The following is a 25,846-nucleotide window of genomic DNA, read 5'->3' as shown; positions in this document are numbered from 1 at the left end:
ATGAGTGCCTCCCCACACCTCCTAATCAGCTGTTTGGTGGCATGCAGGAGGCTTGGAGGAGCGAGGGCACGGCAGGCTCAGGGGAGGGGGCAGGAAGGGGTGGAGTGGGGGCAGGGCCTGTGGCAGAGCCAGGGGTTGAGCAGTGAGCACTCCCTGGCACACTGGAATGTTGGCGCCTGTAGCTCCAGCCCCAGAGTTGGTGCCTATACAAGGAGCCGCATATTAACTTCTGAAGAGCCGCATGTGGCTCCGGAGCCACAGGTTAGCCACCCCTGCGCTATAGCAAGGTCCCCCATGAGAGAGTCATTATAACTTATGAGCTATACCTGCAGAATACTTACTAGTGAGTTAGTCTTAAAAATTACACTATACTTTTCTGGTGTTTTGTAATGTATCCTGCTCACTTACTCAGTTGAGTAATTAGCAAGATCTCCTAGCTAGCAGCGTGAATTACAGTACACAGTTCACCTTGATTTGCTCACAAGAAGTGACTGCCTTAAAAAAAACCCCCCAAAACCCTTATGGAAGTAGCCACAACTACTCATTCAGAACATTTCCCTCCAGCTCCCCATTACAAAAGCAGTAACACAGAACACGAGTGAAATTGACGTGACCCACACGTCGGACGCTAGAGGAAGGATGTTGCACTGCCAAAGTGTGAGACTATCATGTCATCCCCCAGGCCCTGCTGCGCTGAACATTGCTCACTCAGCCTCACCTTTATGATCCTTTAAGCTCCTGGTCTCGAGGGCTCCTGTGGAGCCAGTTTCAGATTCCACGTCCTCCACCGAAGGTCTCTCAGAGATGTCTGATCGTGTTGTCTCATCCAGCTCCTGACTAGCTCTCTGTCCTGAGAATGATGCTTCCAGCAGCTGAGATGGCTCAGTGGAGCTCTGGGGGTGGTCGCACATGCCTGCCATTATGGAATTTCCATGCATGGTGGCTTCCATAGATGCAGCATAACCAAGAGAAAGTGCCATTTCATCTTGGGCAATTGGTACCTGAAGGGGATACAAAGGTCAAAACAGACAGAAGTTGAGAGTTAAAGTTCACAAATTACCTTCAGTCTCCATTGGGCCATCTCCTCCCCTCCTTAAAAATAAAGAGCCCAAGCCATTCTTACAAATTCTCCCATCTAGGAGGAAAATTAGCTTCTCGGGCCTGGATGGAGAGGAGAAGCTACAGAGTTCTATTTCAAAACACTAAACTGCCCCATGAGAGGAACATCAGGTGGGACTCTGAGGCTCAGGACGGATGGGCTTTGCGCATGTTCTTAAGCACTGTGAAACCCCATGTTTTGATGCTCAAGCCTTCAAGTTCTGTTTCCTCAGAGGAGCCAATGCCCCATTGTACTCTAGGAGAGCGTATGTTTGTATAGTTGCCATTATTTGGCGAGAGATATTTGAAGTGTGTGGATCTCATAACACAGCATGGTTCTCCTCCTCCTCCGTCCTCCAGCCAGGGACATCTGATGAAATCCCATTCCCCCTCTCTAAATCCCCCATGAAGATTCAACTGGACACTGCATCATCTTCACTAACTTCCTATCCTACTGCTTTGACCTATTGAACCCCCAAACACAGGTGCATTTCAGTGATGGCAATGTGCTTTGAGATCCTTTGTGGGGTGATACTATATGACTGCAGGTCATTATTCAGCACAAACAGATTCCTTTGTATAGGAGATCCCCTGCAGGACCAAGCATCATGACACCCATACCCCTATTAACAACCCTCAGTACACCACTTCAGGGGAGAGGTCCCAGATCACCAGTTACCTTGGAAACTCCTGAGATGATAAGTGTGCTGCGTTTTGTCGGGGTCTTCTTGGCAGATTTGTTATTCGTTTCAGTCAACTGCCTGATTGCTGTCTCGGCCACAGGATCCAAGCCATTGGACATGTGACTGTCCCCTGAACACAAAAAAGGAAACAACCCCGGACATGATGGCAGCACTCCTGAGCAAAGATAAGTCACCTCCAGACTGAGATGCATTACCAGTGGACCGAGTGAGTGAGAGTGAATGTGAGTGAGTGTGTGAAACAGGCCCAAGAAGAGAAGTTACCACAGCCTTTCCTGAATGACCTGCATGATGCTGGAGAAGGAAGTCTTGGAAGAGTAGACAGCTGAACTAAAAAACTTAAAAATTCAGAGTTCCAGCCACTCATGGGCATCGAAGTTCCCCTAGAACTTTTTGTAAATTATTAGGAGTTTGGTTGCTTGTGTCCTGGCACAAACTACTGACTCTGGCAATTGCACTTTGCCTCCTTAAATCCACCATGCAGTTTCAAATGGATATGAGATTCTGCTTCACTTCCTGTCCTAAACTGTCGTGAAGATTTGTTTTATACTATTAAACAGCTGGTGTGTTTTATCTCAGAGATAAGAAGGAATCCATGTGTATACAACCCGTGAAGCACTTTGGGATGAGATGCCTTACAGACATACAAGATTGATGAGACAGTGTCTGGAAGGAAATTAGGGAGTGTAGTAGAAATAGAGCCTGAGACATGAGGCCTGTATGAGGGGCTTGCTGTAAGGACTAAAGCCTGAACTAAAGTCAGGCCCTGCTGAGATTAAAAAAAAACAAAAACAAAAACAAACAGTTACCTACCTATCGTAACTTTGGATCTGCAAGATTTGTTGCTCATGTTCATTCCCAGTAGGTGTGTGCACGCCGTGTGCATGGTCATTGGAAGGTTTTTCTCCTAGCGGTGCCCGTCAGGTCAGCTGTGGTGCCCCCTGGAGTGGCACCATTATGGCAGTGAATATAAGTCCCTGATAACCCGCCACCTCTTCAGTTCTTTCTTGCTGACAAAGGGGAGGCAAGTGGATCTTGGAATGGACATGTTCTTAGAGAAAATTCTTAGGAGCCGGCAACTGTCTCGCCGAGCCTTGGCCCTGGGTAAAGGAGGACTGCGGAAGCCTTCTCCTGTTACTCCGACCCCGCCTCCTGTTATAGTCTTTCCTCGGCTGAGAGGGGCAGAGGCAGAGGCTTGAAATGCTTCCTTTGTGGGGCCGGCCTATGAAACCCCAAGGACTTTAAAGTCCCTCTAGAGCAGGGGTGGGCAAACTATGTCCCCTGGGTTGGATCTGGCCCGCCAGCCATTTTAAGCCAGTTCTCGAGCTCCCTCTGGGGAGTGGGGTCTGGGGCTTGCCCCCCTCTGGTGCTGTGGTGCTCCAGCTGGGGAGCAGAGTCAGGGGCTGTTCCACGTGGCTCCCAGAAGCACCTGCATGGCCCTGCTCTGCTGCTCCAGCTAGGAAGGAGGGTCAGGGGCCGCTCCACGCGGCTTCCAGAAGCAGCGGCATGGCCCCGCTCCAGCTCCTATGCGTAGGGGCAGCTAGGGGGCTCCGCTCTGCACGCTGCCGCCGTTCATACAGCTCCCATTGGCCGGGAACTGTGGCCAATTGGAGCTGCAGGGATGGCGCCTGCACACAGTGCAGTGCACAGCGGTTTTGCATAGGAGTCGGAGTGGGGACATCGCAGCTGCTTCTGGGAGCTGCTTGAGGTAAGCATGGCCTGGAGCCTGCACCCCCATAGCCTCTCCCCGTGGCCCAAACCCCTACCCCAGCCCTGATCCCCCTCCTGCCCTCCAAACTCCTTGATCCTAGCCCGGAGCACCCTCCTGCACCCCAAACCCCTCATCCTCAGCCCCACCCCAGAGAGACTGCACCCCCAGCCGGAGCCCTCATCCCTCCTCTCCCCTCCCCCCCCCACACCATACTCCTCCGCCCAGAGCCCCTTCCCACACCCTGAACTCCTCATTGCTGGCCCCACCCCAGAGCCCTCACTCACCCCCCACCACACCCAAACCTCAATTTGTGAGCATTCACGGCCTGCCATACAATTTCTATTTCCAGATGTGGCCCTCGGGCCAAAATGTTTGCCCACCCCTGCTCTAGAGTCCTTGAGTCTATGGAGCTTAGAGTCTGTCTGCTCAGTGAAGAAACCCACACCATCAAAGGGCAGGTCCTGTATAGTCTGTAGGACCTCCAGGGGGAGGCCCGAGACTTGTAGCCACGAGCTGCGCCGCATGACAATGGCTGTGGACATTGTACGGGTGGCCGAGTCTGCTGAATTTAATGCAGCCTGCAAGGAAGTCCTTGCCTTCCTCCAGGACCTCCCCAAAGTCAGATCGGGCGTCAGATGAAAGTAGCTCCTTAAACTTGGACAGGGAGTTCCAAGCCAGCTCCTCCTGCCCCTGCCCGTGGAGGCCTGGGGCCCCAGGCTGCTTTGCTCCCCTGGCTCCCAGGCATGGGGGTGAGGGGAAAGCGCCCCCCAAGAGTTAAAACTATAGCAGCTAAGAACCGCCTGCTCATTAGTTGTTTGAAGCTAGAGCCCCCCAGTGGAATAGACCTTATGGCCAAAGAGATCTAGCTTCTTTGCCTCTTTAGGCTTTGGAGTGGGGCCCTGGTGACCCTGCCTTTCCCTGGCGTTGGCCACATCCACGACCAGTGTGCCCAGCTGAGGGTGGGTAAAAAGGTACTTGTACCCTTTAGAGGGTACAAAGTACTTCCTCTTCACCCCTTTAGCCGTGGGAGGAATGGAAACAGGAGTGTGCAAGAGGGTCTTGGTAGTATTGTGGATAGTCTTGATCAATGGCAAGGCCACCCTGGAAGGACCTTCTGGCATCAGAATGTCTGCCATAAGGTCCATTTCTTCTGACACCTCCTCTGTTTGCAGGTCAAGATTTTGGGTTACTCTTCTGAGCAGCTCCTGATGGGCTCTATTGGCCAAAGCCGGTAAGGAGGCAGAAAAGCCCGTTACTGCCTTGTCCGGGAAGGAGGATGAAGAAGCCCTCATTGGCATGGGATCCTCCTGACCTTCCAACTCTCAGAGGTACTCCTGTGCAGGTATTTAATGCGCAGTGGCAAATGCGATTCTGGACGCAAACTTGGTGCCAAATTTGGTGCTGGGCCGGGCACTGGTCTCGGAACCCCTTGCAGGCTCCCTCACCATGGCGGCAGATGGAGGTCCCTGTCTGTCCGAGGCAACCGAAAGGGTACCTGGAGCTTGGCCCCTGGGCTTGATGATACACCCATGAGGTCCAGAATGGCCACTGAGCGGGTGCCTGCCACTGTGGTGGCCAGGGCATCATCGGAAGTTGTCGCTCCAGGCATAACGAGATGCGGCAAGACCGGTGCCAGCTGCATCTGGAAACATATGACTCCGGCTCAGAGTCTGATCTCAGGCTCCATGGCGGTGCCATGTGGGACAGTGCCGGTGATCGATGCTGAAGCAAGGATGACTGGCTCTGCTGGCGCCAGGGAGTGCTGGGTTGCCACCTCTATGAGGTCCCTGGCGGCCTCAAGTGCCTCAGGAGTGGACGGAATGTCCAACTCCCTGATTTGGCTCTCCCGTCCCAGAGAGTCCAACGGAAACAGACTCCATGGTTCCGCCTGAGTGGCCGGAGTCAATGGTACCGGCTGCCCCTGAGCAGGAGCTGAGTGTCCCAACGTGGGATGCACTCTGCAGGCACCCTCGTGCTCCCTTGCTCAGACTGTTGGCAAGGGCCCCCTTTCGGCTCTTCTCTGCTTCTTATGCGGCACTGGCAAGTGAGATCGGTGCTGAGAATTTGCCAAACTTGTCTTCGGTGCCGGAGAGCGTCGGTACCACTGGTATCTGGACCGGTCCTCTTCACAACGAAGTACTGGGATTGGATCCCAAAGCGGTCTGAGCCAGCTGGGGATGGAGAGCCGACTGCATAAGTAGAAGCTTAAGTCTGAAGTCCCTCTCCTTCTCAGTCCCTGGGGGGAAGCTCCTGAAGATCTTCCACTTGTAAGCCTGGTGGGCTTCCCCCAAGCACTTTAAGAAGGAGTTGTGAAGCTCTCCCCTGGGCATAGGCTTCTGGCAAGACCCGCAGGATCTGAAGCCTCGAGACCGAGGCATACCTCGGTCCCTGGAGGAGAGTAGGAAAATAGGGGGTGGAGGGTAACCCCCAACAGAAACTTATCTATGAACTAATTATATAGGATACAAGAACAACTGTTTGCTAGGAGAACAGCTTGCCCAAGGCAAGAGAACAAAGCAGCTCCAACAACGACACTGGCGGTAAGAAGGAACTTAAGAGGCGGCAGGTCGGCAGGGACCTATATTCACCTCCATAGGAGTGCCGCTCCATGGGGCTCCAGAGTTGTTTTGACGGCTCCCACTAGGGGAAAAACCTTCAGACTATGTGTGCGCGCCACGTGCAAACGCTACTTGTAACTGACATGAGCAATCACTTGAAGAAAACCAAGTTTGCAAGAGTCAAGCTATGAGCAGAAGTCAGGCGCTGTTACAAAACATGCCTATTTGCAAGTTCACAGAACCTGGCAGAAATAGGACTGGTATTTCAAAAAACCACAAGCACTTCTTGGCACTAAGTATTCATGTAAACATATTCTAGAAGGTTAGTGCCAGAACACCCAAATACCAAGATATGGTGGAAACACATTCCATGAAGATGGTACAGGGACACACTGGCCCTCTTAAAGGTAAGGTCAGGACGACAGCAGTGATGGACAGAGATGGTTTGATCTAACCAACATGTACAAAGTAAAGGGTGGTAACTAACCACGTCAGAAGGGTAATAGGTAACTTGTTTGTATCAGTGTATAAAGAGGGGGTCTTTGTCTGGCTGAGGAGAGGGAATTTCAAGTCCCAGTCCTGCCATTCACTGAGCTAGTCCATTGTAACGAGCATACATGCATTAGTGGTCCTGTAGAGTCTTTGGGATACTAGGACTGTGCTTCGACAACAATAAACCTGGCTGAACGTCTTTGCTACAGAACAGAGTCTGTGTCTCTTTGGGCAGTTTGATCGAGGTCTGCTGTGTCAGCTATCTGCACAGAGCTGGGACAGTATACACTGAGAGCACGCACACACGCAGCTAACAATTGACAACAAGGAGTAGAGGGTTGGGTTTTTAACTAACCCATTCTTCCCCTTAGAGTGGCTCAGGAAATTTGCTTCAATGATCATGAAGAATTCTAGGTTTGGAATGTAGAACCATATGGAACATTCTAATCCAAGAGGCTCCTCCTGCAGTGGGTGCAGTGGGGCCATGAGGATGAGCTGCATTTGGCCACTGCTGATGAGTCTCACCAACTCAATCCCCAGCTTTTCACTGTGAAGGAGGAGAGAGCGCCTTTGCTCCAGATTAAGATCTCAGTTTCCTGTGCACTTACAGCTGTTGCTGGGTGAGGCACTGCTGGGACAGCTGCTCTCTGAAAGCCTTGTCGTCGTCTTCTCTGTCACTTCCACTTTGGATGGGGACCTCGAGGGTGAATCTAGACTCAAAAAGGAAAGAGGCACAAAATTAAGAAGAGCTGGGTCTCAGCTGAGGTCACCTGCCTTTTGAGGAGGATGAAATTAACTCACCATTTCCCCATACAGACACAGAGCGGTGAACTCTTTGGGGGACTCCACTGGACCCCTTACATCCAGAAGGACTTGTTTACAAAACACACACTGAGAGGAGTGATCTCCATCAGAGATGGGGCAAATGTATTGTGTAGCAGCCCAGACACTAGACCTAGCATATCCAGATATCTCAGTGGTTTGAGCATTAGCTTGCTAAACCCATGGTTATGAGTTCAATCCTTGAGGGGGCCATTTTGGGATCTGGGGCAAAAATTGGGGATTGGTCCTGCTTTGAGCAGTGGGTTGGACTAGATGACCTCCCAAGGTCCCTTCCAACCCTGATATTCTAGGATTCCCCACCCCATCCCAGGAAATATATATATGTGTGTATATATATATATATATATATATATATATATATATATATATATATTAAAACAGTGACTCCAGGGGAGCAAACTGCAAATCTCCTCTTCACTCCGTCTGAAAAATGTGCCAAGCAAAGGGATTCTTACAATCCCACAGCAGGGTGGAAGGGGATTTGGGTCTGTCAAATAATATGTAATGCTCTGTGCTGACAAATTAACATCCCAAAACACATGCGTTCAGTATTATCCCCATTTTATTGATAAGGAAATTGAAAGAGAGAGGGGGAAGTGATTTGACCAAAGTCATATCAAAAGCCAAACACAGTCCAGGGATTAAAACCCACATCTCCAGACTGTCTCTATTAAGTGTGGTTGAAGAAGCTTATCATTTTACATTTATCTCCCCAGTGTTAGCAAAGTGCCAACAGCATCCTCCAAGGGTACAGCGAGATTCCCCAAGCGTCCCCTAGCCTCCGTTTGCCAGAAGCTGGGAATAGGCGACTGGGGATGGATCACTTGATGATTACCTGTTCTGTTCCCCACTTCCTGTGGGGCACCTGGCATTGGCTGCTGTCAGAAGACAGGATACTGGGCGAGATGGACCTTTGTTCTGACCCACTATGGCCGTTCCTACGTTCTTAAGTAGCTCATAGGAAGTGCTACGAAATAGGAAATAGCAGCGCTACCACCACCATCTCCACTCGCAGTGCCGACAGTAACCCTTCTTCCCCGCTGAAAAAGGAGCGCATTGAAGGGATTGCTCGATCTGACTGCTACAAAATTTAGCTATGTACCACAGATCTAGGCCTGACAAGATAAGAGTTAACTTCATATTGCTAAAGCAGCCACCAGCAAAGTCTTAGACACCTGCCCCGCATGAAGTCCTAATCAGTCCTTACCCAGCTTACAGTCCACCTTGGGCCTTGACTGGACGGTGGTGACAGTGGTCACAATGGTGCCATCAGGCATGATGGTACGGTCCATCTCGATTTTTTTGGTGGGCGTGATGCTGGTGCGCAGTGATGTGGCATACTGGGGATTCGGGGACAAAGGAGACTCGTGGTAGAGCACCTTAAAAGAGAACAGGATGCAAATAAGTCACAGAGAGTCTACCTCTGGTGACACCCCAGGCGAGAAAGGTTGTAAAGGCCTGACTTCCATTCAGAGCTCACGTGGTAAGAGGATTAAGCGTGTGAGCTTGCACAGAGCAGCAATCTATGACCCCAGAGCTTTAGGCTGCTCTTGGGTTACTAACTGAGAGGCACAGCCCACTATCCCTTTCCCACCCACACCGCCCTCCAGAAGTGGCATATTTTCCTTCATCCCCAGTTACACAAGCAGCTTCCAGGCCTCGTCTTTTATCTGCTAAGCCTACAGTGTCGAAATCTGAGCGTGAGCCTGGATCCCATTGCTGTGCACTGAAGGCCCTAACATACATCACTATCACTGAAGTGATAGCTGCATAAGCAGTTTCATCAGGCCAGGAAGACATATGCCCCTTGTTATATCACACTGTCCTCGAACCAGGAAGGCCAACCATCCGCCATCCATTACCATTCCTTCAGTCAGCTGTAGGGAAGCTAGAGAGTAAGGGGGAAGACAATACCATTCTTCACTCTAGAAGCTTCGTTTGCTGCCACTGTATCATTCCCAGATCCTGAATTCCAGTTCCCTGTGGAGTGGCCTGTCATCTAGATGACACTTCCCTGGCAGAACACTTCACAGCTCTTCATAGGTCATATGTTTACCTCCAGTGTAAGGGTAGCCGCAGGTGTGAGCAGCTGCCCAGCTCCTGGAATCAGGGAATAGACCATCCTCCCAGATGGTTGTTTGCTGCAGGAGTCAAGTGAAACAGCAGTATGTCCCAGAAGCACATCTGTGAGAGGAAGAACAAACTCAGCCCAGACACCCCCCAAAAGCCCCTTTTTGCCTTTGGGGACTTAACTCCATGACCCCACGAGGCAGCCTCAGAGTTGCAGTAGCTCCTTAACCACAGGAGGGTTCAGTGGGACTTTATGCTCGTACTTCACCACAAACCAATTGAGAGAGTCTCCTCGTCCTGTGAAAATAAGGTGGAGTTTTGCAAGTTCCTTCAAACTCAGGTCCTGCAACTAGTGCAACTGAACCAAAATCCAACTGCTCTCTGTAATGCTCATCTGGCATCGAGTAGCATACTCCCCTCCTCCTTTCAGCCAGATCATGCAATGGCTTGGTGGTTTCTAGGCATCAGAAGGGTGAAAAGGAAAGCCTCTGGCCCAAAATCTAGGTTTGAAGATGTCAAACCTGAGAACTATAGTGAGTGTTTTTCATTAAATCAGAAGTCCAGTCTGGGTGGGTATGTGAACATTCCCTGGGGAATTTGCAGCCCAAACACTGAGGCTTGCACTGAGACACTCGGTTTTCAATGTGTGGGTCTTGTGAACTGGCCAGCCTTTTTCCGAGGAGAAGATTTTCACTTGTAAAGATCTCAGGGGCTGTTGTAACACCAGGAATGACTCTCTTGAATCCTGTGATTTTGAGCCTTACTGGGTACTGTTTATGGCTGATCATACTCACTCTCCCCACCACTGCTCTTCTCCAGTACTCTCAGCTTCAACTCTTTACTTCGTGGCCCCAGCTCCCTGTCAAGACAGAAACAGGAGGATTGGTGCCCGGCACATGTCAAAAGACTTCCACCCAAGAACTCCTTTCCTCTGACTGACCCTATTCCTCACCCACCTCCACCTTTCCACAAGAATTTACCACACCCTTTTTTTGGTGGGTGATGATAGAAGAAGGCTCCTGCTCCAAATGTGAGGTGCACTTGCACAGCTGCAAAGAACATAAGGGGAGGTGGAGCAGCAGTGCTACAAATCAGAAGTGAAATTATTATCTGGATTGGGGTGCACTAGAAAAACTACATGGGTACTCAGGATGGGAACAGCAGGGATATGAACACTAACTTCTGCCAATACAAAGGAATTTACATCTAGGATAGTTGGCATCTGAAATATACCCATCCCTAATGTACCCCAGAGACCTGGCACACTGGCTGCAACCCTCCCTTAGCTGAAAAAGCAAACACCTGCTCCTTACAGCATGAGCTCCTCATTCCACTCCACTGCTGCTGCAGTGCTGGAAATGCTTGCTCTCGCTGGCTTTGTCCACTTCTGCTGCAGAGGACTGTCTAGCTCGGCTACACAGCATAGCTTCCCACCTCCTGGGATAGAGAACACGGCTCAGAGGAAATGGAAATGAGGATGAGAGGATCAGAGTTCTACAGAGTGAATTATTAGGATATTGCTCAGCATGCTGGCATCCCTCCAGCCCATACCCTGAAGACCATCAGAGCAAAGTGTCTTTTCATCCTCTGAAGTCAAACACACTTACACCCCCTCCCCCGAAGGTTGACTGGTTTCTCCCTTCTTACCTCCTTCCTCCTCACAGCTCAAGTTGAGCACCTGCATATGCCGGAGAAGCAACTTGGACACCGTCGGGGCCACTATATTAGATGGGGACTCTCGGGACAGTTTTTCACAGGACATCTGAGGAATAAAATAGGAGGTAGACAGATCAACGATGCCTAACTGAAACACCCCCACTAATCCCTTTCTCCAACCAACAGATTGGAGTAAAAGGACCACAGTAGGCCAGATGGGAACATTAAAAGAGAAGACATAGCTCAGTGAGAAGGAGGCTGAATAACCTCAATCAACAAAATGCAGTACTGACTGTTATGATATGCATCCCTGATTGTCCTATGGCAACTCAAGGTATCCAGCATGAATACAGCAGAGAAACCATTCATGAACTTGAGCTGGTCCCAGAGCAGCCCACAGCCTATTAATCTGTGGAGGAGCCTGCGCAGGGAAGTGACTATGAGAGCACCATTGCTTAAGACAACAGAGCAAACAGAGGAACTGACTATAGGGATCAAGTCTGCACTGCCTATGGAGGATAGGTGAAATAAGTCAGACATTCTATTAGCTTGTTAATTACCGTTTCTGGGTGGTCTCCTCTGCACTCACCTGCACATCCAGTCCCCACTCTTCCGCCCAGATTCCATTTCCTCTGTTCCTTTAACACTCTAATACAGGTGTGGGCAAACTTTTTGACCCAAGGGACACATCTGCATATGGAAATCGTATGGCGGGCCATAAATGCTCACAAAATGGGGGTTGGGGTGCAGGAGAGGGTGAGGGCTCTGGCTGGGGGTGCAGGCTTTGGGGTGGGAAGCTCGTAGAAGGAAGGTAATATGGATGGGGGGTGTTCAGCTGTTGTGACTGTACTGGATGTGCTATGTTTGTCTTTCTTCCACAGGACAGAAGCGACTTTGTCTGTACAAAGTGCAAGCTGGTCTCCATATTGGAAGAGAAGGTTCAAGGTCTGGAGCAACAGGTATTGACTCTGCGTTGCATAAGAGAAACTGAAGATTTCCTGGACAGACGTCAGGATATGCTTCTACGGGCACAAGGTTCTGAAGATTCAGAGCAGACTGCACATCGGGGACAGGAGGACGGTGAAGAAATTTGGCATCATGTGATCTCCAGAAGAAAAAGGGGAACGTCCATGTACCAGCAACGCAGATACAGGTAAGTAACCGTTTTCATGTTCTCTCCACAGGTACTAATGCGGAGTGGACCAAATGATACGTCTGAGGGAAGGGAGCAGAAGGAGACTCCGCCGATTGGAAGGCATGACATGCAGTGTCCTAGGGTTGTGGGTTCCACAACCACCGCTCCCAAGAGAAGGAGGCGGGTGGTAGTGGTCGGGGACTCTCTCCTCAGGGGGACTGAGTCATCTATCTGCCGCCCCGACCGGGAAAACCAAGAAGTCTGCTGCTTGCCAGGAGCTAAGATTCACGATGTGACGGAGAGACTGCCGAGACTCATCAAGCCCTTGGATCACTAGCCCTTCCTGCTTCTCCACGTGGGCACCAATGATACTGCCAAGAATGACCTTGAGCGGATCACTGCAGACTACGTGGCTCTGGGAAGAACGATAAAGGAGTTTGAGGCGCAAGTGGTGTTCTCGTCCACCCTCCCCGTGGAAGGAAAAGGCCTGGGTAGAGACCGTTGAATCGTGGAAGTCAACGAATGGCTACGCAGGTGGTGTCGGAGAGAAGGCTTTGGATTCTTTGACCATGGGATGGTGTTCCAAGAAGGAGGAGTGCTAGGCAGAGACGGGCTCCACCTAATGAAGAGAGGGAAGAGCATCTTCGCAAGCAGGCTGGCTAACCTAGTGAGGAGGGCTTTAAACTAGGTTCACCGGGGGAAGGAGACCAAAGCCCTGAGGTAAGTGGGGAAGTGGGATACCGGGAGGAAGCATGAGCAGGAGCGCGTGAGAGGGGAGGGCTCGTGCCTCATACTGAGAAAGAGGGGCGATCAGCGGGTTATCTCAAGTGCCTATACACAAATGCACGAAGCCTGGGAAACAAGCAGGGAGAACTGGAAGTCCTGGCAAAGTCAAGGAATTATGATGTGATTGGAATAACAGAGACTTGGTGGGATAACTCACATGACTGGAGTACTGTCATGGATGGATTTAAGCTGTTCAGGAAGGACAGAAAAGGTGGGGGAGTTGCATTGTATGTAAGAGAGCAGTATGACTGCTCAGAGCTCAAGTATGAAACTGCAGAAAAACCTGAGAGTCTCTGGATTAAGTTTAGAAGCGTGAGCAACAAGGGTGATGTCGCGGTGGGAGTCTACTACAGACCACCGGGCCAGGGGGATGAGGTGGACGAGGCTTTCTTCCGGCAACTAGCAGAAGTTACTAGATCGCACGCTCTGGTTCTCATGGGAGACTTCAATCATCCTTATATCTGCTGGGAGAGCAATACAGCGGTGCACAGACAATCCAGGAAGTTTTTGGAAAATGTAGGGGACAATTTCCTGGTACAAGTGCTGGAGGAACCAACTAGGGGCAGAGCTCTTCTTGACCTGCTGCTCACAAACCGGGAAGAATTAGTAGGGGAAGCAAAAGTGGATGGGAACCTGGGAGGCAGTGACCATGAGATGGTCGAGTTCAGGATCCTGACACAAGGAAGAAAGGAAGGCAGCAGAATACGGACCCTGGACTTCAGAAAAGCAGACTTTGACTCCCTCAGGGAACTGATGGGCAAGATCCCCTGGGAGAATAACATGAGGGGGAAAGGAGTCCAGGAGAGCTGGCTGTATTTTAAAGAATCCTTATCGAGGTTACAGGGACAAACCATCCCGATGTGTAGAAAGAATAGTAAATATGGCAGGCGACCGGCTTAGCTTAACAGTGAAATCCTTGCTGATCTTAAATACAAAAAAGAAGCTTACAAGAAGTGGAAGATTGGACAAATGACCAGGGATGAGTATAAAAATATTGCTCGGGTATGCAGGAGTGAAATCAGGAAGGCCAAATCACACCTGGAGGTGCAGCTAGCAAGAGATGTTAAGAGTAACAAGAAGGGTTTCTTCAGGTATGTTAGCAACAAGAAGAAAGTCAAGGGAAGTGTGGGCCCCTTACTGAATGAGGGAGGCAACCTAGTGACAGAGGATGTGGAAAAAGCTAATGTACTCAATGCTTTTTTTGCCTCTGTCTTCACAAAAAAGGTCAGCTCCCAGACTGCTGCACTGGGCAGCACAGCACGGGGAGGAGGTGACCAGCCCTCTGTGGAGAAAGAAGTGGTTTGGGACTATTTAGAGAAACTGGAAGTGCACAAGTCCATGGGGCCGGATGCGCTGCATCCAAGAGCGCTAAAGGAGTTGGCAGATGTGATTGCAGAGCCACTGGCCGTTATCTTTGAAAACTCATGGCGATCGGGGTAGTCCCGGACGACTGGAAAAAGGCTAATGTAGTGCCCATCATTAAAAAAGGGAAGAAGGAGGATCCTGGGAACTACAGGCCAGTCAGCCTCACCTCAGTCCCTGGAAAAATCATGGAGCAGGTCCTCAAGGAATCAATTCTGAAGCACTTAGAGGAGAGGAAAGTGATCAGGAACAGTCAGCATGGATTCACCAAGGGCAAGTCATGCCTGACTAATCTAATTGCCTTCAGTGACGAGATAACTGGTTCTGTGGATGAAGGGAAAGCAGTGGACGTGTTGTTCCTTGACTTTGGCAAAGCTTTTGACATGGTCTCCCACAGTATTCTTGCCAGCAAGTTAAAGAAGTATGGGCTGGATGAATGGACTATAAGATGGATAGAAAGCTGGCTAGATCGTCGGGCTCAACGGGTAGCCATCAATGGCTCTGTGTCTAGTTGGTAGCCGGTATCAAGTGGAATGCCCCAAGGGTCGGTCCTGGGGCCGGTTTTGTTCAATATCTTCATAAATGATCTGGAGGATGGTGTGGATTTACCCTCAGCAAGTTTGCAGAGGACACTAAACTGGGAGGAGAGGTAGATACACTGGAGGGTAGGGATAGGATACAGAGGGACCTAGACAAATTGGAGGATTGGGCCAAAAGAAATCTGATGAGGTTCAACAAGGACAAGTGCAGAGTCTTGCACTTAGGACGGAAGAATCCAATGCACTGCTACAGACTAGGTAGCAGTTCTGCAGAAAAGGACCTAGGGGTTACAGTGGACGAGAAGCTGGATATGAGTCAACAGTGTGCCCTTGTTGCCAAGAAGGCCAATGGCATTTTGGGATATATAAGTAGGGGAATTGCCAGCAGCAATGGGGTTCCAAAAAGAGGATGGCTCTAGACTGTTCTCAGTGGTAGCAGATGACAGAACAAGGAGTAATGGTCTCAAGTTGCAATGGGGGAGATTTAGGTTGGATATTAGGAAAAACTTTTTCACTAGGAGGGTGGTGAAACACTGGAATGTGTTACCTAGGGAGGTGGTGGAATCTCCTTCCTTAGAAGTTTTTAAGGTCAGGCTTGACAAAGCTGTGGCTGGGATGATTTAATTGGGGATCGGTCCTGCTTTGAGCAGGGGGTTGGACTAGATGACCTCCTGAGGTCCCTTCCAACCCTGATATTCTACGATTCTATGTGGGGCCAGAAATGAGGAGTTCAGGAGAGGGCTCCGGGATGTGGTGTGGGGGGTGAGGGTTCTGGCTGCGGATGTGGGTGGGACTGGGAGATGACGGGTTTGGGGTGTAGGAGGGTGCTCCAGGCAGGGACCGAGGGGTTCAGAGGGCAGGAGGGGGATCAGGGCTGGGACAGGGGGTTGGGGCACGGGTGGTGGGGGCGGTGAGGATTCCGGCTGGGAGTGCAGGCTCTGGGGCAAGGCTGGGGACGAGAGGTTGGGGTGTAGGAGGGTGCTCTGGGCTGCAATTGAGGGCTTTGGATGGGGGGCACGGGAGGGTGGCTCAGGGGTGCAGGCTTCGGGCGATGCTTACCTCAAGCGGCTCCCGGAAATAGCGGCATGTCCCCGCTCCGGCTCCTACGCAGAGGCGCAGCCAGGCAGCTCTGCTGTGCGCTGCCCCATCCACAGGCACCGCCCCCACAGTTCCCACTGGCCATGGTTCCGGCCAACAGGAACTGTGTGGGCAGTGCATGGGGAAGGGGCAGCATGTGGAGCAGAGCCCCCTGGCTGCCCCAACACATAGGAGCTGGAGGCGGGGACATGCTGCTGCTTCCAGAAGCCATGCGGAGTGGCCCCCGACCCTGCTCCTCAGCTGGAGTGCCAGAGCAGGGCAAGCCCCAGACCCCGTTCCCCAGCAGGAGCTAATGGGCCGGATTAAAATGACTAGCAGGCCGAATGTGGCGCACAGGCCGTAGTCTGCCCACCCCTCCTCTAATAGATATCGGCCAGCCAGCCAGCGATCCTCCCCAATCCCCACTGCTTTCAAGGCATGCGGGGAAGGAAAAGAGGATTACCAGACATCAAATCAATGTTCTTATCTAGTCTGGTTTCCCCATCTCAAAGTGGCCAGCACCCACTATTCCAGAAAAAGGTAGAAAAAGCCTATAATAGACAGTTATGGATTTAACCCATAGGGGAAGTTTCTTCCTAATTCCTGGCAGTTAATAGCCATTTTATGACCTAAAAAATGAGTTAACAGCCATGTAGTTTTAATCCCAGCAGTATAATGGAGAGTATAGATAGATAACCTCCCCAAACACATCTAACGCTTTTTGATTCATGCCATGCTCTTAACCTTGGTAATCTTGTTGCAATGACTTCCACAGGCTGATTAGGCTGAAAATTAGGAGAGCCTTACCACATTACTACCAGCAGTGCATGCCTTCAGATTCACCATCATGGCAGGCTGGGTGCTGACAACTGAGTCCTCAATCAGGTCCTTTATGGTGGACAGATCCACTTTCACATCATTCTTCTTCCCAGCAAACCAAAATGAAAAAGACCCCCCCCAAAAAACCAAAACAAGCCAAGTTACTGGAACAGTTTCCTCCTTAGAAGATCATTTGCTTTCCTGATTTCTTATCAAAGCCATTAAGACGGCCCCAGTCCACCTCCCACAGGGTCATACTCAGCCCATGCCATTTGTCTATATTGCATTCCCTCTAGGGTTCCTAAAAAGGGGTAAACCAGGTGTGTCACTCACAGCTTATGTACATAGTACAGCTTATATATACACGGTGTACATGCACATACATCCATACTCTCACAGTGTTTCAAAGCAAATGGGTTAAGGCCAAGTGCCTGCAATTTCCCCAAGAGCTGCATTCACTCCAAATCATGACAATAGTCATTAGAGCTCCGCAGACTATCACAAGCGTGTGAGATGGATGAGTGACGAACCTGCTGCACTTTGGAGACAGCAGCTGGATTGCTACATTGAGTCAGAAAGAAGAAGCCGGGGGAAGCCAGATTCTCAGTACACACATACCACACAATTAAGACTTATGGGATTGGAGGGACTAAACAGGAAATGCTGTAGGGGGCACAAGTGCGCCAGTGTCCACTTCGTTAAGCGGTTAATATTGTGGGTTGTGCCTGCACTAACTTTTTTGAGGAACTCTCCTCCTGTAGCAGCTCCACCACTGGCAGCAATGCTGGGAGAACTTGTGTACACAAGCATCTCACCCTGCTCAGAGAGCGCAGCTAAAACAGCTGTAGCTGCTAGCACCTTGTCTACACTAGTGCTTCCACTGGTGGTGCTGCACCAACGCTAGTTCAAGAGTGGAAGATCCCACTCCTCACCCTTTAATCAAACAATCAAAAGATACTAATATAGACAAGGGTATAGAGAGGAAAGGCTGCCAGCTCCTTGCCTTTCCCAAGTTCAGCCCACCATGCCTGTTCTCAGCCCCAGCCCCACTTCCTTGCTCCTCCAGTTTGCTCACTTCACGAGGCTGAAGTTTCGGAACAACTGAAAGGTTCAAGTCTGGTCGGTCCTTGAATGTCCATGACACCAGCAGGCCCTCATTCTGCATCTCCTCCAAACGGATCTCCACCTGGCTCAGGTCAAAAGAGGACTATTAGGATTCAACTTGTTATTAGATGCCCTGTTCATTGATTTGGGATTAAATCACCAACAGGGCCTCATGTAACCTAGTACGGTGAAAGGGCAAAGAGAACCATCACAAACCAATCTGTGCCAAACAGTTTGTAAACAGAGGGCTTGCTTATGGTATGCCATGCTTATGGTATGCCAGCATGATATTCAGAGTCCAGAGAGGTAAGAACCATCCCAGAAAACCTCACTGACCCAAAGAAAGATCAGTAATAGCCATCCTGATTTCTCACCTCTATGTGAAGCACAGAGACTGGTGAGAGGAGAATAAGACTATAATATGTATCATTATTTCACAGATTGAACAGAAAGCCTGGAAGGTGACACGATGAAGAACAAATTGGCTATTAATACAGGACCTCTGCTGAGATCAATCAACCAACCATCGCCAGTTCTGAGCACGGACATTTACAGTAATGATAATTTTGGGGGGGAACTGGATTGAGAACCAACTGGGCCACCAAATAGCCTGGAAATGGGCAAATACAACCTGGGCTGGATTTGAATCTGTAACGTCAATGCAGAAGGCTCCACTGCTCCATTCCCCAATCCCACTGAGCAACACAGTCTCAGTGAAAATGCATTTCCAACAATGCTTTCTTCAGAGGGAGCCCAGACCTTGGAGGCTTTCAAGAAGGATCTTACAAACAACTCAGCAGGAAGCTACTGGGAGTTATTTTTCTTTTAAATTAATTTGGGATTAAAAGGGCTGTTCTCTGGGAAAAGTTTGGAGATACCCAATAAATGAAACTGTCAAAAGGGAGAAAACTTCTTATGAGTGAGGTAAGGAACCCTGGATCAACAGAGCTAAACACAGAGTTTCCCAATTATGGATTTATTTTCCCGCAGACAAGAAAAATCCTTTGTTTATAACACAGATGGGTCACAGAGCTCTTTCACATTTTGCAGTAGAACCTGACTATGTGGACTCCATGCTTCCTGTCCAGCCTGGCAAAAAACAGCATGTTAGAAAGACACAAATAGGCCATTACCATGCCTCAGAAATCCAGTCACTGGATTTTGTTATGCCTACATAGACAGGGTCTATAGCAGGGGTGGCCAACTTGTGGCTCCGGAGCCACATGCGGCTCTTCAGAAGTTAATATGCGGCTCCTTATATAGGCACTGACTCCGGGGCTGGAGCTACAGGTGCTAACTTTCCAATGTGCGGGATGGTGCTCACTGCTCAACCCCTGGGTCTGCCACAGGCCCTGCCGCCATTCCACCCTTCCTGCCCTCTCCCCTGAGGCTGCTATGTATGCCCTTGCTCCTCCCCCTCCGAGCCTCCTACACACCAAAAAACAGCTGATCAGGAGGTGTGGGAAGGGAGGGGGAGGCGCTGATCATCGGGAGGCACTGGGAGGAGCTCATGGGGGCTGCTGACATATTACTGTGGCTCTTTGGCGACGTACATTCGTAAATTCTGGCTCCTTCTCAGGCTCAGGTTGGCCACTCCTGGTCTATAGCAAGTTTTATATCATGATTCTCAGAAAGCAGCTCCCTGGACACACAGCTCAGGGAAATCCTGCTAACCCCACAGTTTTGACAGGAGGATTGTTATCATGACTCATGCCAGCTCTTCCCTCCTGCAGACTTGAAGAACGGTTAGGGGACAGGGAAAGAGGAAGTCTTTAACCCAGCAATTTAGCATTCATTACCTGGGCCTGCAGCAGAGCTAAGGTGACATGATAGGTATCCACGGAAACAGCAGCTGGAGACTGCTGAGTGACAGAGACTGGGAACTTCACAGCATCAGCTGACAGATGGCAGTGCAACACCTGGACAGAAGAGAGAGGAGAGTCTGCAGCAGCCTCCCTGAGAGAATTGGGTTGAAGGGGAAACAGACAGAAGCCAGGGGAATGCAAATACTCATGACTGGAGAGGACTGTCAAGGGGTGCTCATGGTGTGACCATAGTTACCTCAAGAATTTGCTGCTTAAATCTTTGATGTACTCTTACTGAATCGCCTCTGTTTTACAAGGTCCCCTCTGTTTTGAATTGTAAGGCTGTGATGTTGAGAGTCCAACAGCACTGATCAGAGCCAAGAATAGTGCAAGATGCAAGCACTGTGTCAATTTCCCCAGCCAGCTCAGTCAACTCCTGACCTGCACCCCCACTACTATCCCAGACTGGAGCTTGCCCCTACAGCTATTCCAATATCGAATGGCCCCCTCCTCATAGCTCTGACATCTCAACCCTGGCCTGCAGCTCCATTCCCGCATCCAGTGTCCCAGTCTTAAAGGCCAAGTATATTGTAGAATATACACTAGCACTCAGTGAAAAGATACAGAGCACAGCAAAATGGAGAACGGCAGTGCCTTACCATACTGTGGTCTGCCTGGTCTGTGCAGGTCACGTGACTTATATTCACCGCTGGTGGTTGCTGAGGACTCTCTTCAAATGTGATTTGGACTGAACTCTGGGGTGAGAGAATCTAGTTAGTCCCCAAACAAGGTCAATTTATCTAAAAGCCATTTCAAGGAATGTTAGCAATTCCAACAAGAGGCTTCCAGAAATGTTACATGGCAGTCACGTGAGAACAGTGTGAGCGCAGAGCAGCATCCATACAAGAGGACAAGTGGGTGACAGTGAGAGTAGGCATCATGCTGAGGGGCACAAGTTCACCACTGGAGGCTCAGATAGGAATCACTACCCAGCCGCGCACACAGCATAGGGAGAGGAACTCTTCCTTGCCAACGCTCCATAGCTCAAAAGCTTTGTTTATGAATAGCTCCTTATGCATTCAGCCCTAGGGTGTTACAAAAAGGTATCACTCAGGAGGTATCCATTAAACACAGATCTCAGCAGGGATGGAAATTATAGCAACCCATGATATCTGAACCCAAGCATCCACGGCTGCTGCATCCCCAAAACCAATATTTCAGAATAGAGTGTGGCAACCCAGTCGCAGCTACAAAGTTACCCCACATAGTTCTCCTTGGGGCCAGAGACACTTCAGAATCCCAAAACCCCTCACATGGCAACGTGGCTTTCAAGAAATAGCATCAACAAGAGCATCTACTCAGTTCTTTGCTTGTTACCCATGAACTCACTAAGGGCAGCAGCAAAGATTTTTTAGGGCGAGAGAGAGGGGAAAGAGAAACAAGAAACAGACAGGAGCTGCAGTCACACTAGGAGGGTTTTGGTGAATACATAAATCACATGAAAGAACACTGTGTCAAAGGCAGAGGGACTGCAGTGACAGAGATGGCAATTTTCAGAGTAACAGCCGTGTTAGTCTGTATTTGCAAAAAGAAAAGGAGTACTTGTGGCACCTTAGAGACTAACCAATTTATTTGAGCATGAGCTTTCGTGAGCTACAGCTCACTTCATCGGATGCTCACGAAAGCTCATGCTCAAATAAATTGGTTAGTCTCTAAGGTCCCACAAGTACTCCTTTTCTTTTTTAGAGATGGCAATCTCAGATCACATGGGGGGGTTGTGGCTGATGCCATTCTGCTTTAACAATTTGTTTTTGGGGCCAAATTATTTCAAGCTGGGTTTGATTCTACCTGCCCCCCGCATCAATTCCAGTTTAGTTGCTTGTCTCCAGATTTGGAAAAGTTTAAAAAAAAAAAAAAAAAGGCCCTGATAAAGCTTTAAGCTCATGAACCCAGTTCATTTAATGTAGACGATACTCCAACCACAAGGGAAAACTGTGCGAAATATGGAGTACACAAGTGGTGGTGGGGTCTGCTACTGAGATAACAAAATGGGCACCACTCCCAGAGCTTCTGCCTCCAGGTGGCAGTAGGCAAGTACCTCCCTCTCCACAGCTGCAATCTGCTTCTGGGAAGCATGCTGTCACATAAGCACAGCGGCTAGACCTGTATTTGCATTTTGCAGTATACCCTCAGGATGTCTGACATCTCACCGCATTGAGTAAATATGGCAGCCACCACATTCAAGTTCTGCTTCCCTTCTCCCCAGAGAATCAACATCCCACTATTTCAGCGCCTCAAGCTATGGCACCCCCAGCTTGTTGCTGAAGAGAGGATTCCAGACCTTAATTTCTGTCCTCTCAGGAGAAACCTGAGCATCCCTGTCCTTGCATTTGTTTTTGCCACTCAGAAAGATGCCTCACTTTGACTTCCATCCACAGCCAATCTGGGGGTGAGCTGCTCTGTTCTTTTGGAGTGATTCCCCTCTGGGCCTGCAGAGATGACTAGGGTTTAGGAGAGGACAGAGCGAAAGCAAGATGCCTAGAACTGTGCTTCTATTTCACAGCACAGCAGATAAAACACTGGGTATTACAGTGTCATGGGAGCTCACCTGCTGGGAGGCAGGTTCAGATGCTGCTCCTTATCAGAGGTCAGCATGAGGCTGGACAGGTCCCCCCATAAGGGGAATGAAAAACCTGGAGAGAGTACAAGAGCCAAACTGCAGCTTTTCCCGCAGCTTCAGAAAAAAAAAAAAAGATTCCAGCTGCAGCTACCTAATCATGATGCAACCTTCACACTCAAAAGAATCTCACTAGTTACAAAGGTACCTGAGCATAAACCAAATGCTCCCTGAGCTCCAATCTGCAGACCGTCTGCTACAACAGTCCTGGGATCTCAGGCAAAAATTCTGCCAATGTTCCTCCATCCTGACCCAGAGTCCCGCTGCTCTTTCAGTCATGGGCTCCTGGCACACTAATCTGCTGACATCTCTGTCCTAACCTGCAGCTGCCCTATAATTCCAGCTCTGAGTCCATCCAAACAAGAGCCATAGCTGTGATGCAAATGGCTGATCCGAAACATGAACAAGTGTTTAAGACAAGAAGTGAAAAAAGTAATTTTCGCTTGAGACCTAATTTTGAACCGAGGTGTCCTGAGGTGAAAAGCTGGTGCTTTAACCCTTTTGCACCATGGAGGCCTTTTTGTGTCCCCTCTTCCACGCTTTGTCTCTGTTTAGCTAATCCACCCTCCCATCAAAACACCTCTTTGACAGGGTAGTCCATCCCCTTAAAGGTAGTAGAGTCTAGAGGCATCCCACTCCTGTCCCATGGGTGTGGCCTCTTTAGATGGGGTACCCAAGCATCTAGGAAAGTCACAAAGTCAAATATGGGGAGAGAGGAAGTGGTCCTGAGAAATAGTCTGTGTTTGGGGAAAACGTGCTACTATTCTTCTAAGGAGCAGGAGTCTTGTAGAGTTAGTCTGGGAACGAGAGCTGTATATATTCTGTCTCTTCCCTCAGGGCAGACAGACATTAGCAGGAGAAGGCTGCCTCCCTGCTGACCCCTCAGAGCCGGGGACTAATTGGAGAAGCACGCCTGCTGGAGGAGAAGCTGGCTGAAATCCACAAGAGGAGCCCTGGGCCTCTGCACCAAAGGAGGGAGCAGCTTGACAGACAATCCCCAGCCCAAGAGGAAGGGCTGGAAAGACCCCTAAACCTAAAGGGAGGAGGCCAGGCACTTTTAGTTACATTTCTACAGGTATCTTACAAGATTAAAACCAGCGCTGAAGACATTGAAACGTACAGTTCCCCTGACAGATTATATCTTCTCTCTCACCCTTTGGATATAGCATCATTGCGGGAGGGATAGCTCAGTGGTTTGAGTATTGGCCTGCTAAACCGAGGGTTGTAAGCTCAATCCTTGAGAGGGCCATTTAGGGATCTGGGGCAAAAATTGGGGATTAGTCCTGCTTTGAGTAGGGGGTTGGACTAGATGACCTCCTGAGGTCCCTTCCAACCCCGATATTCTATGATATGACAGGCCATGCAACCACATCAGGAACCCACAACACAGCAACAGAATGGGTATCCACACCAGGTACTTGCATCCTTTGTGATGCAGAATCCATATCCACAGTAGGGCACTTAATGGGCTGGAACACACTGCTTTAAGGCTGTTAACCTTTATAAAATGATTTTTACCATCTCTTCTGGGGCACGGTTGGGTTAAATGTATTTTTAACATTCCTTAACTAGTAACACTTGAGATTATTAAAACAAAGAATTTTTAGTCATGCTGCTTGTTTAGGTTGTGGGTTTCTTTCAGCTTGGACAAGGCAAGCAGGAGTAGTAGTTGCTAGTGAGTTTTCCTTGCCAGTGGTTGTGCTTTACTGCACTAAAAAGTGCAATGTTTAGATTGAAAAAAAAACAGAAAATATTTATTCAACACACTTTCAGTGGAGTTATTTTTTTTAAATGTTTCTATTCAATTTAGCATTTGTGAACGTTAGACTTCACGAACCCTGAATTTGGATAGCAACTTTGACAACATCTTGTGTGGTAAAGCTGAGAGAAGCTTATGTGGTCTGAACTTTCATCATATTCCTTATTTCATAACATTGCTTTCTTATTTATTCCATTCTGCTTCTTGGCCAGGTTAAAACCTATTTCAGCAACATAAACTGTGGAAGGCAGTCAGTACTGAGTTTGGTAGCCCTATTAGGCTAACTGTTACTGTCTGGACAACAAAGTCACTTTAATCACTTCCTGTAACATTTCCTCCATGAAAAAATATGCCACATTTGTGTAGCCCTCTGATATACTGTATACATAAATAATAAGCTAAAACATATACAAAGTCTACAGTCAGCCTCATTATCCTATCAGGAGATTGTCTTTCTGAACACTGAATTTCTGTGTTTCACTTTGTATTTGAAAAATCAATGGTATATTACTGTAATTTTATATGCAAATGAGAGATTACAAGACAAGTGTTTCTTCCTGTGCTGTACAGGATTTGCTACATTCAATGTTACTGACTAACTTGCCTTCCCCCAAGTCTGTTTTGTGTATGTCAGCAAGTTAATCACCTGAGATCTACATTGAAGCAAGTGAATTAACAACAGAATTACAGGGGAAAGTTACTTGGCTTTATGCTGTGGAAGATAATTATGGAAACATGTGAGTTTAGGCCTCAAGGCTCCACTGATCAGGCTATACTTCCAGACAGCTTCGTTATGCACTATCATTTCAAATGCAATCTGCAACAACATGGGGCTTTCCCCTTGGATAAAACATTCCCTCCCTCCCCAAAAATACACACAAATTTTATATCCATTTTCTCCCCTCATTGAGGCAGCAAAGTCCTGGACGTGACAAAGATAATAAACTTGTCAATCTCCTTTTTTGGTGTGAACATGACTTCGAACTAGCCTTCAGGGACTTTTGTCTCAGACTTTTAGAAGCCTATAGCAACCTCTTAACACTCTAGAAAGGCCAGGACGTCCACGAACCTTTCCACCAGAGCAGGCAACCTCAAATACTGGACCCACTATAACTGTACTCTCTTTGGGTGCAGAATGGAAGTCATCACCTTGCAGGCACTGTGGGATGCTACATTTGTTTCCATGAGGAATCAGTTAGGAATATTCTTTTTTAGGAAATTCAATACTAAAACCTACGATAATGCAATATTAAGGCTTAGAGATTAAAGTGAACATTGGCCAGGAAATTCAGAAGTTAAGATTACTGTGGAAGCCTTTTAGTGGCAATGTCAGATAGTTTTACATTACTTAGAGTTGTGCGCTAGAAAATAGTTTTACAAAACTTACTGTTAAACAGAAATCTCAGTATCTTTTAGAACAAAAATAGTTCATATTTAAAGTATTCTTAAAATACTTGCAGTGCTTACAACCGCAGCATAGTATTAGGCTAGTGCATGAAAGCCAGAAAATAAAATTATCTAGTCTATTATCATTGATCCAAATGAGCAAAAGGTAGAACCTAAAAACAGAAATGTTAAGGATAAAAAGTCTCATTTTAAAGTATGCTCAGGTTTAGTAACTATGGGCATTAGTGGGAAAGTAACTATTGTATAT

At 48.8% G+C, this 25,846-nt stretch overlaps 1 protein-coding gene across 11 annotated transcripts in view; it reads right to left on the bottom strand.

Annotated features, from left to right (window-relative positions):
- Positions 1-25,846, bottom strand: part of C2CD2L (C2CD2 like) — a 40,064-nt gene that overhangs the window by 7,463 nt on the left and 6,755 nt on the right. For 4 of the 11 annotated variants that reach the window (XM_037882440.2, XM_007062413.4, XM_027824831.3 and 1 more), the window contains exons 2-13: positions 20,416-20,511; positions 19,751-19,870; positions 17,923-18,033; positions 16,836-16,952; positions 11,121-11,235; positions 10,787-10,910; positions 10,268-10,332; positions 9,460-9,587; positions 8,611-8,782; positions 7,169-7,270; positions 1,778-1,911; positions 719-1,001 (exon numbers count right to left, since the gene is read on the bottom strand). In XM_037882440.2, the coding sequence (XP_037738368.1) occupies positions 719-1,001; positions 1,778-1,911; positions 7,169-7,270; positions 8,611-8,782; positions 9,460-9,587; positions 10,268-10,332; positions 10,787-10,910; positions 11,121-11,235; positions 16,836-16,952; positions 17,923-18,033; positions 19,751-19,870; positions 20,416-20,418 (1,474 nt within the window). In that variant the 5' untranslated portion in view covers positions 20,419-20,511. Of the gene's footprint in view, positions 1-718; positions 1,002-1,777; positions 1,912-7,168; positions 7,271-8,610; positions 8,783-9,459; positions 9,588-10,267; positions 10,333-10,786; positions 10,911-11,120; positions 11,236-16,835; positions 16,953-17,922; positions 18,034-19,750; positions 19,871-20,415; positions 20,512-22,364; positions 22,450-25,846 lie in introns of all 11 variants that reach the window. The other 7 variants (XM_043533994.1, XM_043533990.1, XM_043533993.1 and 4 more) reach the window with 4 other exon arrangements.

The sequence above is a fragment of the Chelonia mydas genome, chromosome 22, assembly GCF_015237465.2.
Source record: "Chelonia mydas isolate rCheMyd1 chromosome 22, rCheMyd1.pri.v2, whole genome shotgun sequence".
In the NCBI taxonomy this organism is placed as follows: domain Eukaryota; kingdom Metazoa; phylum Chordata; order Testudines; family Cheloniidae; genus Chelonia; species Chelonia mydas.
This window is presented reverse-complemented; position numbering and strand designations above follow the sequence as displayed.